We start from the raw sequence: 14,616 nt of genomic DNA, 5'->3' as shown, positions 1-14,616 counted from the left end.
ACGTTAGAATTGTTCGTAAGAGCAAATTCTATGCAAGCCTGATGCCGGACATGTTATTAGATAAGGCGGCTGGCCAATTACAAAGAGCACTTACGAACGAAAAGCTTTGTGAATTTGGCCCATGATTCTGATTCTGGGCCCGAATTCACAAAGTTTTTCGTTGGTAAGGACTCTTTGCTATAGGCTGGTCGCATTCGCTAATATTATGTCCAGCATCAAGATTCGCTGAAATTTTCTCTTACGGACAACTCTAGCGTAAGAGGTTTTCGTAAAACGGGCCCTGGGCCTGCATTCACAAAACCTCTTACGTTAAAAGCTTTCGTGCCAGCAAACAGTGATGAAGGACATAATATTAGCAAAGGCGATCAGCCAACGAAAAACAACAACTGCGAAAGAAAAGTTTAGTGAATTCGGCCCCTGATCATTAGCGATGGTGGTCCGCCACTGGCAAACAGCACTTAGGAATGAAAACACTTGTGAATTCGGCCTCGAAGTTTTGTGAACACGAGGCTGGAGCCAGATGTCAAGTACGTAGCAATGGTAAACTGCCAGCAGCATCGTGAAATGAACGACAGCGTGAGTAGGAGCGACGTGTCTATAGTTCTAAGTAAAAAATATGGGCCCGCATTCACACACAAAAAAACTCTTACTCTAAAATTGTTCGTAAGAGGAAAGCCCAGCCAATCCTAATGCTGTACACCTTATTAGCGAAGGTGGTCGGCCAATGGCGAAGTTCACTTACGAAGGCAGAGTTTAGTAGATTCTGCCCCGGGTGTTCTACGTGACAAACCCACATTTATGAGGCAGGCCGTAGTGGGGGACTGCGGACTAATTTTGATCACCTGGAGTTCTTTAACGTGCGACTAAATCTAAGTGCACCAGGGCTTTTCCATTTCGCTCCATTAATATATGGCTGACGCAGCCAGGATCGAACTCATCACATCGACTCAGCAGCGCTGCGCCCTAACCAATAAGCTACCGCTGAGGGTCCAGTTCTAGTTCTACCGTTGTTTCGTGGTGTCTCCTGTCTTGAGATTTCACTGAGAGTACACCTATGCGACATATACATCATGCACTGCACAAAGTCTCAGGTCTGCTCTACAGCTCGTGATTCACTGAGTTACCCATGAGTAAGAGGTGTTCGTACTAAATGACTGATTGGCTATCACCTCGAGACTCTTGCTACTGGCCAGCCCCTTGACAAGTCACGAACCATCCTTAGGGGCGAATGTTTTCGTATCAGGCCGAATTCCCAAATGTTTTCATTCGTAAGAACTGTTGTAAGTTACCGGCTGTCGTATCTGCAATACTTTTCCCATCACGATTGGCCGGCTCCTGGTCTTTCTTACAGCCACTCTATAGAGTAAGTTGTGTGAAGTCGGCCCCAAATTTGGTCGCCAGCATGCTGTCTAAATCCCTGTCAACACACACACACACACACACACACACACACACACACACACACACACACACACACACACACACGCACACGCACACGCACACACGCACGCGCACGCGCACGCACGCGCACGCACGCGCGCAAGCACGCGCGCAAGCACGCGCGCACGCACGCACGCACGCACGCACGCACGCGCGCGCGCGCGCGAACGTACGCACACACACAATTACGCTATGATTGTTAGTATAAAAACAGATGCCAGTCAATCAATATACTGAAGGCATTATTTGCGAAAGTGGTTGTCCAATGTCAAAGAGCTCTTATAAGAACACAAAGCTCCGTGAATTCGGCCCCCAGTACAAATCGTGGACGTGTCTCCTTCGACTAACGACGGCACACAGATCTGAGCTTTTCAACCACATGATTTCGATTGTAGAGGGTGACGACATAGGCAAGTGGTTAACAAGCCGGTGACGGCAATATAGGACAGATTTATACAGGGGGCTTTCGTGCTTGTGCGAACGCGGTCTCACGGTCGGCAAAGAGCATCGACGCCGACACGAGACGTTTGACACCAATCGTGCTCGCGGCGCTCTCTGTTAGCGGACGTTGCAAGCGTGAAACGACATCGGGCCTCCCCAATTCAGGTCGGCGAGGCACCGAGCAACGCACTGCGCGCTCAGCTTGTCGCGCGTACCTCGACATTCCGGGACACGTCGCACGCGTCCGGGTTGGCGCGCAGGTAGTCGTCCACGCTGGCATCGAGCTCGAGCACTCGTGGGTCGCTGCTCAGCTGCGCAGGGATCTGCAGAGCGCGCCGCACTTGGGCCTTCATCTCGCTCAAGCTGTTTTGCACCGACCGGAAGCCCAGCTGCAAACGTCGCATAAATACAACTGCATTATACGAGTGCGGGCTGTCTAGTCACCAGTCGTAACTTATGAGCGGAAGGCAATGCAACAACTGCTGCCCTTCCTCGTGCCTTCCTCAGATTTGAAATGAGCCCGGCAATATGAACGAATAAATGTTTTTTTTTATTTCTCTTTCTCTGCAAGAAATATGATATCACGACGGCAAGTTCAGCCAGTTGGTTAGAATTCATAGTACGCAAGACACGGACAAAAGGAAGGTATAAAACGACGACACAGCGCCGTGTCGTCGTTTTATACCTTCATTTTGTGCTACATAAGTGCTACTGCTGATACAGCTTTCTGTTGCTGTACGTGCTACATGCAATTGTTTTTACGAGCATGACAGCAGCTTTCGAATACACTCAAAATTGCCGCGCGACTTGCCGCTCGAGGCACTTTGCGTGTATTCCCTGGCTTTCTTCACGCTCGAAAAAACACTTACGTAGTACGTATGTAGCACGTACGTGTTACATACGTGCACTTACGTAGCACGTATACGTGCTACATAAGAGTTTTTTCGTGCGTGAAAGAAGCCAGCGAATACACGCAAAGTGCCTCGAGTGGCAAGTCGCGCGGCAACTTGAGTGTATTCGCAAGTTGCTTTCACGCTCGGAAAAGCACTTTTATGTAGCACGTACAGAAACAGAAAGCTGTATCGGCAGTTTTTCATGTTTCTCTACAATTTTCTCATAAACGCTTTTCATCTAATTATAATATTTAGTTTATTAATTGATACTAAATATGTAATTAGGCGTAATGCAAAAAATAATCTGTGTACCTCGAAGTGACGGCGAAATACATTACCTTGGTTACGTGGCATTTGCATATATTTAAATCTTGGTGCATGATAGTTGGGACACTCTGTGTATGGAGGGCTTCAAGAAAGTATCGTTTCCCGTCTTTCATTATTTCGTCGTTTATGGGTTACCAAGCCTATATTCAGAGTAAGACTGACCCTTATGGTGTATTCAAAAAGTGTTTTTACGACTACATCTAAACTTAATATACCTCTTTGGTGTCTCTTTAAGTGAATGTACCGTAGGAACTTTACAAAACCTCGGCTGGGGGCTGACGTACAATGCAAAAGGATGTTCTCGCGTCTTTCAACACCATGAAGCAACACCAGAATCACACAATCTACCGATGTGCACTGCGCTAAGTTACCGTGGACCGCACAACAAACGCTCACGGCAGGAGTCTCGCTCAGAGTTCAACACTTTGCAATCGTGCTCAAAGACTTGACCAGATTTTGCTTTCTTACGTGACAGCACAATATTGGCTATTCGCCATGACTGTAGGCGACATGTGTCCGTTAAAGGCATGATTAAAGGAAAACAAATCAGTATTACGCCTCTCGCCATGGCCAAACTTGATAAAGGATTGTAGGCGTACTGGAGTATCTTTATAACATTTGTTTATATATACATGTACGTTTACAAAATAAATAGCGAACTGCCGCAACAAATTTCGCTCTTCGCGCTGCGCCGCCACAACACGTCGAATGCAAAACAGATCCCCGCTGCGCTCGACAGAGGACGCCAGCGTTCCGCACGAAAAGAAAGCATCAATTCGAGAAACGTGCGTTGCTGCTGATGCCACTTTGAATCGAAGGAAGCCCTTGCGCCCGACGTCTTGTATGCAGAGAACACAGAAGCGAACCACGAAAGAGTGAATAGTTATGACAAGTTGCGAGAAAGAAAGTGATGAGGGTTGGTAGCAACCTAACGGATCCATTGGTTCGCATCTCTCACTCGGTCTCACTTGCCACGCTTGTCTGCATAACACCCTTCGCGGTGGCTTAGCGGTCAGATGTGGCGCTGCTAAGCACGAAGTCGCGGGATCGAATCCCAGCCTCGGTGCCCGCATTTCGGTGAGGGCGAAATGCGAAAACCGCCCTACCCGTGCACTGGGGGCACGTTAAAGATCCACTGGTGGTCAAAATTAATCCGGCGTGCCCCACTACTGCGTGCCTCGTAATCAAATCGTGCGTTTGGCACATAAAACCCCGGAATTCAATTCTGCAGAAAGCAGCGCTGCGACATTGATGGGATGCCTTTTCGATGTTATTCCTTTTCTCGCTTTTCCCGCTTCGTCAGTGTTCAGAGCGACGTGCCGCCCACGTTATCAACGGGATCAGCAGGCCGCGAACGATGGGCGATAAGAGTGGCATAGAATCGAGCGAAAGCCATCGCTACGAAGACCCGGCCCAGTTCGCGCGTATGCCGACAGGACCATCTCAAACCACATTCGCGTCGAATACTCGTCCTCTCACAAAGGGCCTTTCCTTTCTGGACACTGCCACCACAGAAGTAATTTTCTTTCAGATGAACGAGTGGGGAATTGCCGACGTCAGCCGCTCTTGGTGCAAAGGTGGAAGTTTATTACAGGTGCTGTCTGGGCGGGACAGCCGCGCTGCATGCATCTCCCGTCTGCGATCCCGAAATGCACAGCTTTCAGCGGCTGCTAGCAGTAAACTAGCATTAGGGGGCCTTCGTACGTACGCCCACACATATTTATGAAGAGCCCTTAACTATACCGGCGGCGCGCGGAGCGTATATACGGTGGTCATTGCTATTCGCACGGCACGCCGACGCGCGGTCATCGGGCGCCTAAGTAACGTGGAGGAAGGGCCGTTTTGCGCATGCAGTGTACGCACGCATGCATGCAACGGCTCGTTGCGTGCCTACTAGCTGAGAATACGGAACGCGCGGCAGCCATGCGTCGGTGAACTCACTCACCTACCTCAAACTCACTCTGAGTGGACAGCCACCCACGAGTCCGAGTCGGAGTGAGCCCGGCTCAGCTAGTCCGAGTGGGTTTGAGTTTTTGAGTGAGTCGATGCGCTGTTAAGTGTTTATCACTGCGTATATCACCACGCAGCGCCTGGGGCAGCATGTCAGGCGAACTGCCAGGGTAACATCTCCAGCGTATCGTTAAAGTTTGTGTCTCTCTTCCTCCGAGTTGAAGTGAGTCCGCGAAGCGCGAGTCTGTATCGGAGCCAGTCGATGTGAGTCAAGTGGGCGTCAATTTGAGTAAGACCCCGAGAATCTAAGGTTTTTCTGAGTTGGAGTGAGTTCAAGTAAGTCTTAATCGCATATTTTAGATTATCTTTGAGTCCATGAGACTTCATGTTAGGCTCAGTCCACATGCCCCTGAGTGATTCTGGCTCTTTGAGCCAGAATTGAACGGGGTTGAGCCAAGAATTCTGTAAGACGGAATTACTGAATAATTTTTTAAATCTAAGTGGGCTCGAGGGAGAGGGAAAGAGACAGAGAAGACAGGTGAATGGCAGGGAGGATAACTAGAAGGAAAAATCCGGTTTGCTGCCCTGCACTGGGGAACAGGGGAGGAAGAGGTTAAAGAGATAAGAAAGTTGAGAGAGAAAGAGACAGCGAGCACAGACATACGACCACAGAATGAGCTTGCCTGAGTATAATTCCGGGGAGTCTGAGTCCCAGTAAGCTCAGTGAGGTTTTATTTCTGGTTAGACTGAGTTCGAGTAGTCATGCTGGGTCTGTTCTTGGTGAGCTTAAGTTAGAGTGAGCGAGGCGGAGCCTGCACGACTTTGGTAAGTATGAGCCTGATTGGGCCTTGAGGTAAAGGTTATTTCGTGAGTCAGTTTGAGCAAGTTCTGTCTATTTTGCCTGGCTGTAGGGAGGGGGGGGGGGGGCGACATCCCCATGACTCCCGCGTATCATCCCTCAAGGTAGGCGTAAGAGGGTATGAGACTAAACAAAGCGCCATAGACGTACAGTCGCCCAAATCTTTAACTGGTGTGCGGGAGCGGCGACTTTTCCGGGCGTCAGCGCCGTATGACGCGGCGAGGCTGGAAACAGCCTAGTAGAAGATGGGCCCAGCTGAGCGCGCTTTGTCCGCATGCGCTTAGCCTCAGACTGTTTCCAGCCTCGCCCCGTCAAACGGCGCTGACGCACGGAAAAGTCGCCGCTCCCGCACACCAGTTAAAGATTTGGGCGACTGTACATAACTATATTTTGCATAGAGAGACGTTGTGGGAGGATGCCGAGCATGCTACATGCGAAAGCAACCTTGCATCACTCAAGAAAATACCTGGAAACCCCACTGCGTTCCGAGTGATATTAAAGCAAGTATTCTGCGAATGCGAGTAGACGTGATCGCGGTTTACCTCAGCACATTGTCAGCGCGATGCAAGTGCTTCAAAGGAAATCCGCTTTGCGGAGCCGTAACGCTGCGCGTACCTCCGTGCAACAAATGTGCCGGTGGATACCGTTCGATGAACCCGCCGCGGTAGCTTAGTGGCTATGGCGTTGCGCTTCTGAGGTTGAGGACGCGGGTTCGATTCGGGCCGCGGCGGCTGCACTTTGACGGGGGCAATCCAAGTGCTAAAACGCTCGCCTACTTGAATTTAGGTGAATGTTAAAGAACTACAGGCGGTTAATTTATCCGGAGACCCCCACTACGGCGTGCCTCATAATCCGATCGTGCTTTGGCATATAATGCGCCAAAATGTAATTTTAATTAAGTAATGCGTCGATGTAAAAGTGAACGAGCATATTTTACTCACTTTTACAAATGGGCGTTTCTTCACTGCCATGCAGTCAATAGTTCGAAATATAGTAGTGCGCACTTTTGCGTTCTTTTCTCAGATTATTATAACATTCACGTTTAAGATAATTCATTCTCTATTGTGAGAACACTATCCGAATTCATTACTGTCATCGAGATGTCAGCGATGGGTAGGAGATCTTTGAGACGGGACATAACGAGCTAGCGACAGTATCGCAGTCCTTGGTTCCGGAAAAACCTTATAACTTCACGTATGCCTCCGCCGTGACAAAATGGAGAGCATGTAGCGGGGGCCAGTGCTCAACACACTCTCGAATAACGAATGAAATGTCCTGTGGTTTTGTGCGGTCCTTTAAACGCATTGCTGTCATTCGAAACGCGAAACGCGCTTTAGTAGTCGATGCCTATAAGAGAGTGCTATCATATGCAATACCATATGGGACCTAGGCGATTTCTGTGAAGACATGAAACAAGTTGCTGGTATGACGGTGCAGAAGTGGACCTTTGGGAGGACGAACAAATTCATGCCGGTTAATCGGTTTATTCTTTCTCGGAATTTTTAAAAACCGCCTGTCTCATATAACACAGTTCTATAGTCCTTGAGCTGGATTATTGAGAGAGGAGGACATTACTTGCACGAGAAATCCAAACGCATATTCAACTAATGAAAAGAAATCCCTAATTATATTCTTAGTTAATTACGTTACGGCCGAAATTCCAATGTATGAATTGTAGCCGGTGAGCTAGCAAGGCGTATCTACTCCAAATGAATTTCCAGAATGACACCTGTTTGGAGATATGTGCCATCAAACTCTTCACAAAAATGCGCTGTTGTCCCGCTTACTTTTTTAACGAAAACACTCTTTAATGCGCTGAACCACAATAGTAACTGGAACGCCCACGTATTTCATCCCCCGCTCTGGGAAATAATATCTCGAAACTGGTGTCATCCTGGAGATTCATTCCAAGGAGATTACTTTCAAGTGGATATGCCTTGCAAACCAACGGCTACAATTCGTAAACTGCAATATTTGCCGTAAATTACTTCATTAGGAAGATAATTAGTGAGCTATTGTTAAATAGCTTGAATATGGATTTCGTTTTCTCGTGCTAGTAATGTCCGCCTCTTCGATTAACCTAGCTCAAGGACAACGGTTATGCTATTTGCCACAGGCGACCTTTAAAAATTCCGTATAACTTAAAACTGATCCCACCGTAGAGCTCAGGACAACAGCATCTGAGAATTGCCGAAGTCGCGGACATCCCAGCAAAGGCTTAAACGCAAATACTGAGATGATTTCTTCACGTTATGACAGGGGATAACTGCTGTATCGGAAGAAGGCAGTGACAATTGACTGTGGTGATAACAGGAAGCGAAATATGCGAAAGTGCAGGTGCCAAGAGGCAGTATCAAGGAAGATTTCAAAGACGAGTAGCAAGTAGTAGTTGACTCATAGGGCGAAGTGGAGGACACCAATCAAAACTGGCGACCCTTCCCCCTCTAATCGAAACCGGACATACGTACCTGAGGGAGAAGAGTTTTGGGCCATTTCTTTCTGTCGCGACATTCTTCCTGTTGCCCTTCGAGCAAGCGAAAAGAAAGAGGGCTACACAGAAGAAAAGAATCAAGGAAGGAAAGAAGCCTTCGGAATGAATTTGCTTGTCTCGACCGCGTGGCTCCGTAGAAAGCACGACGAATCGTCATCGACCAGTAGAAGGACACTTCACAGAGAGTGGAAAGAATAGAGAGACGCTTGGCAGACCACGAAAAATACAGATCTCATTCGGAATAGAAAGGTGCATGGGAAAGGCGCTGGTGTACATCTGTCTGTTTCTGTGCTCTTGTAACTAAGAAAGTAGTTGTGTGTTCTTTTTACTGTTAAACTTGTCTACGTGTCACCCGCTTTACTCGCTCACAACCTGTAAGGTCTTCGAACACAGCCACACTACAGTATAATACCAACGAAGAGTATTTTGATGAACCAACCCTTATAACGCCTAACGGCGAAGCATCATGCTGTAACACATAGAAACCGTTTAACGAACTCCGGTTAGTTGCCTTCTTTTTTTTTTTTTTTGGCACACACTTCGAGGCATTACTGCATTTCGTGTTCGATCGCCACCATAGCCGTGGCAATACGCAGGACCCTCGTGCACGGGAGGGCTGTCATGTTTACTTTTCAAGTCACATGACTACTAAGTTTACTTTATAGCCACAGGCGCGGTTGCACCTTGATTCACGGCACATATGAACTATACAAGTATAGCTACTGCTTTATGCGCCACAGCGGCTGCTGAAGCCGATATGAATACCACGCAACGAAGGTCGCGACTTGGAGATATATCTTGTTGGACATCTTTCTCTGCTTCCGTTGCTTTCCGTGTGATTTTACTTCTTTATTCTCTTTCTTAAGGGAAGTAAAATTGATTAAGATGTTGCCACAGAATGCAGGTTTGGTTAGCCTTACGTGAGCATTCGGTTTTCTTTCACGTGTCAACTTTTCCTAGCGCATGGATCTACTCTGTGAAAGACGTAAGGCAAACGAATGCATGAATCCACACGCCTTATGATTTCCAGGTGTTCTCTCACTCTCTTGAGTCACTCTCAAGCGTCCGAGCATGCCTCGAAGCTTCCACCCTACTCTATACGTCTGCGCATTAAAGGAAGGAATGGCAACTCCTTTATGCGGGAGTTGGCCCGTATTTGACTCAATATTTAAAGGGACCCTGAAACGATTTTGGCGATTTTCTACAAATGTACTGAGTCGTTAGAGTAGGTCTTTCTGATCATTAATTGACACATCTAAGTGCTCTGCGTAAAGCGTGTAATTTATTATAAGGTTTTAAAAATGCACATCGCTGTCGATCGCAGCGCACTGCTCGGCGGAATTTTAAGCCGCCCCTACCCATATGATGCAAATAACCCATATTACGTCACATGGGCGAGCTATCTGATTGGCTGACCAGGGCGCGTGGTCGATAATTTTTCCAACTTTATGGTGAACAAATGATGCTCGTAATAGTTGGAATGTTAGTTACTTTGTTTTTTGTAAAAAGAAAATAACTTAAAGAGAATACACAAGAAAAGTTTTTTAGTACACTTGAGCACTTCCGGCACACAGCAAGTGTCGTCTGCTTGTGTTACAACGTGCGCAGTCTTTGACGAGAGCTCCGCCGTCAGTGTCGATCAGTCTTTTCGTGAGCACGATGAATCACCCTTGTTGCGTTGTGGGCTGCAGACGTAGCGACTGGAAAGATGTGAAGTTGCGAAATCGTGTCTCTCTGCAAGGCACCATACGAGCGAACTGGCTGCTGCGCATCGGACTGCGGCTATCCGATAGGCGCCAGGATTTGCGCGTTTGTGGCCGTCACTTTACAGCGGAAGATTACTAACGCAATAGCGTTTCGCAAGTCCGGTATTAGGGCAAACACAAGCGCAAAGGGACAGGGTCTGGCCGCTTGACTGCGCCGGGATGAGCCATGAGATGAGCAGAAAGGTAAATGTGAATGGTCTGCACGGTGCAGCCACCTGGTGGCACAGAGCTCAACCATACACAGTAGCAGCAACGAAGTGCATTCTATTTTGCTGCTGGTGTGTATTTTTCGCAGGAGTGTAATCATCAACGAGTTGTTCTTATAAATGTTTAAAATGTTTTACGCTTGGTTAGAGCAATATTAGCGCTTCGTTTGACTGGTTAAGCGCTGCGCCAACAAGTGTCTGGACAGTGCAGACCGATCAGGCTGCTCACGTACGTCTACTCTGAAGTTCCTTCATCAGCTTGAGTTTATGCCTCCAGTCATTTGCCGAAATGACCAGCTTGCCTGTGGTTACCGGAATACCGGCCACCTTCGGCGCTACGACAGAATGCTCGCAACGCACGCTGCTTCGATGGCTCTCGGTCGATGGCCAAGCGGCCAGCGGAGAGGTCTCGCGCGGGAGCAGGCGTGCTCCAACAACCGGAAGTGGAGGATGTGACGTCGCATCGTGACGCAGCACCAGTGAAGGCGGAGCTTAGCGCCGCTCGCTCGGCGAGCGAGTTGAGGAGGAAAGGCATGGCTAGGGAGGAGGGTAACTTCTAATCGCTTGTAACTCCATTAATACGTAACGCTTCACTTAAATTGTGGTGCGAATGTTCTACTTAAGCTGTACCCTATGCGCCTACAAAATTTGTCCGAACCGTTTCAGGGGCCCTTTAAGAGTTATAATAACACCCAATGGAGGACACTAACATTTATTGGGTGCAAGCAGTACATAATCGTGCTCCATTGGGGAGCACAAATGGATTCAAGTAAGAGATAAGCAGCTACTCCCGTCTAAACGAGTTGCTACTGCTCCATTATATTTAGAATGTGGCATATATACCCTACTATGCATAAACAGAACAGATGATGTTTTCTCTTCCTCCTTTTTCTTTTACACTGTTTGATAGTAAAGGTTTGCGCACTTTATTGTAATGCCTTTTGATATTCCTTCCCGGTCCGAGTGCTGCTTGTGAAGTAACAGATTTATATTGATGAAGGGGGAAAAATAGCAAAATGAGAACAAATTTCCCAGATCAGTTTTTTTATGATATGTGAGAGCCAGCTGTCACAAATTCAGCATGCTGCGGGCAAATCCTTTGGCGCTTCAAACATAAATCAGATTTGTGTGACGAATGGGTGCGAATTATAAAACAATGTTTTGATGCTGTGTCTAAGACATTTTATACGTCTTAGGTGGCAGGCCCCGATGTGATGATGGTGTTGCAACAGGCTTGGCGAGGCGGTAGGCTCTAAAGCAGCAGCTCAAACGGCTAATCTCAGTATATTACGACGTGTGGACTTACTTCTAAATTTCATAGGGAGCCGTTTGATAATATACAGTATCAAGTATACGCAAATTATGCATTTAGAGTTGCTGGTACTTCTTTCACACTGCAGGGCAGTTTCGGGTTGTGATTTTCTTTTTTTCCGTGTCGGGCATTCGCTCCTCCTAACTCGTGATTCCTCTGGACAAGAAAGGGGGATAATTACCTAATGCTCTCATCTGTTTATCGCTGCCAGCTTATCCGCACTTGGCTCGAATGATCTTTCTCTTGACCGAACACTTTCCTCGGAGTTTCATTTCGACGGGAGCGTTCGCGTATCAAGCACGCAAGCATCAGCCCTGACTCTTTTGACACCACAGCACATGGTCAGGGGGCGGGCATCAGCCTTTAACCAGATGCAGCCGGTATTCGCGCCGTATTGACGGCATAGCAAACCGGACGGAAACCGCATGCAGACATTCCCCGGCAAGCACCGCGCTCTGCCGCGGTTGTGTGCGCGTATACTGACCACGACGACGGAGAAGAGCAGCTTGCTCTTGAGCTCGTCGGCGTCCCGCAGCTGCGGGATGGCGTCGAGAGCGTCGAGCGTGTCGACGCGCGCCTGCGCGTACAGGCTGCCGTAGCGTCGCACCAGCGCCGAGGGCCTCTGCTCGCCCTGCGCCGCGTTTTCGAAGCGCCCCCCGCGTGCCACCATCCTCTGCGCCTGGACGGCCAGCCGGTCCTGGAGCTCGCGCTGGCGCTGCTGCAGCGTCGCGATGGTCTGGCGGGCCACGGCCAGTTCCTCGGCCGCGCCGCTGTCGGACGACGACAGCGACGACCGGACGTCGGTCCCGATCGCGCTCGAGGTCGAACTGCGATTGGAACGAGTCGACACGAAGAAGTATTTTAATGATTGGAAAATGTAGAGAGGTCGGCCGGATAATGGAGCATCTGGCCTGCTACTCTACGTAAGGGAAGGGCAAGAGGGGAAGAAAAAGGGTCACTATGGGGGATGATAATGGGAGGAAAGAAGTGAAGGACACATTACACAACTGGTATCACAGGCGTGAGTCCAGGCCCGTGTCACCTAGGAAATGTGAAAGTGCACGCATTGTCTCTGTCGTCTGCCAACTCTGTGGCCATGCGCCTAGCAAGAGGTCCTCCGACAGAGGTCCATTTTGTAAATGTCTTAATGTATCTGCCATTGTCAGTCTTTCGCGCGCATACTCAGGGCACACCACGAGACGACACGCTCCTCAACGGCGTTTACTCGAGCACATATATATGTACAACTCACCCACCCTGTCCACTGGCTGTGCCTTGTCTAACTAACCAGCAACTCCTTTCCATGCAGCCAAAGCTATACGGATGGCATTATCCGGTTAGACTATAATGAACACCGGATAGACTACAGGGAAAGTACTAAATAGACAGTAATATAGAAGATGGAGCGAAACGTGGACAAGATGAAAGCAGGACCCAGTGTTGCGATAAGTGGACTTGTTTTTTTCGAGGCATCGAAAAAAGACAAGTGCACTTGTCGAAACGTTGGCTTCTGCTTTCACCTTGTTCTCGTATTGCTCATTATCTTGAATTCCTATCTCCCGTATTCCACATGTTTTCTCTGGAGTAATATAGAAGGTCAATTTGCCTCGCGTGTGGATTGGGAACTGCAGTCATTGATCTTTTGCTGGTTATAAGCATATATTTAATTGACAGTACCATATTTAGCAACAAGAAGAACAGCGAACACCACAAGACTGGCGACTGATGTACTTTTATTCTAATGTAATTAAACTGACGTGTTCGCGTGTACAGTTTGTGACAGCGGCGCTAGCCAAATAAACCACAGGAAGTTCTGCGAACAAGTCATGAATTGAGATGTCCATTCAAGTTGGAGCTAGAACCATTTCCTCACATATAAGGATTTTATTTTTTCTTTGGCAACGTCGTTCGCTACTACTTATGGCTATTAATGATACGAGAATAAAACAGCAATAAACTTAAGGGCTCACAAAATGTTTCGTTCATAAGATTTCTCATCTGCCGGCAGCTTCATTACATGCCAGATAGGCACCGGCCTTTTCGTAAGAAAATGCCAAAGGCTGTTCTCACGAGCCACTTGTTGAATGAATGAATGAATGAATGAATGAATGAATGAATGAATGAATGAATGAATGAATGAATGAATGAATGAATGAATGAATGAATGAATGAATGTACATTCATTTGATCATTTGAACATCTGAATACTGCCTGGGTTTCTAGCGTGCAACGATCTGTAAATGGGCGCATTGAAATTACGCCTCTATCGAAACGCGACTGTCGAGGCCAGGAACCGAGCCCGCGACATACCTCACGTCACGAGAACGCGCAGCTGCCGAATCGTTTCGGCGGACGTTCGTACAAAGTGTTCGCATAGAAATCCAGGCCTCGATCTCTAAGCGAAATGACAGAGCCGCTAGCAAAGTTGCCTGCATTTTTTGATGCGATCTTTTTTTTTTTGCGCGTAAGGTTTGACTCCTTCCCACCAAGTTGAGCACTGAATAATATGCTCAAAGCCGATGAAACGAGCAAGTTGAGATGGACGAGTGGAGTGAACACAAAATACAGAGGACTGAAGTAACAAAGCATTACTCGATGGAAGTGGCCGGCGCCGCCTCCTCTAATGATACGTCCAGCACCGGGGTTGCTTGGCATATGCTTTTACGAAGAAGTAATAACGTAAACACGCTTTTGTGCATGCGAGCCTAGAAGATGCGCCAAAACACCGTCGACGAGAATCTCATAGCCATGGGAAGTAGGGTTTCAACAATAGTGCTAAATTATATATATATATATATATATATATATATATATATATATATATATATATATATATATATATATATATATATATATATATATATATATCGATAGTTGCGCAGAAACCCACACCGTTTCGCAATGCAAGGATCACGCTTACACGGCGGCTGC

The 14,616-nt window shown here is 47.7% G+C and overlaps 1 protein-coding gene across 1 annotated transcript in view; it reads right to left on the bottom strand.

Moving 5' to 3' along the window:
- Positions 1 to 14,616, bottom strand: part of LOC135901341 (uncharacterized) — a 53,534-nt gene that overhangs the window by 4,909 nt on the left and 34,009 nt on the right. Inside the window, exons 4-5 of the mRNA XM_065431093.2 lie at positions 12,170 to 12,512; positions 2,097 to 2,270 (exon numbers count right to left, since the gene is read on the bottom strand). Coding sequence (XP_065287165.1) covers positions 2,097 to 2,270; positions 12,170 to 12,512 — 517 coding nt within the window. The remainder of the gene's footprint in view (positions 1 to 2,096; positions 2,271 to 12,169; positions 12,513 to 14,616) is intronic.

The sequence above is a fragment of the Dermacentor albipictus genome, chromosome 1 (assembly GCF_038994185.2).
Source record: "Dermacentor albipictus isolate Rhodes 1998 colony chromosome 1, USDA_Dalb.pri_finalv2, whole genome shotgun sequence".
Lineage (NCBI taxonomy): Eukaryota > Metazoa > Arthropoda > Arachnida > Ixodida > Ixodidae > Dermacentor > Dermacentor albipictus.
Note: the sequence above shows the minus strand (reverse complement) of the source record. Positions and strands in the feature narration are given on the sequence as shown.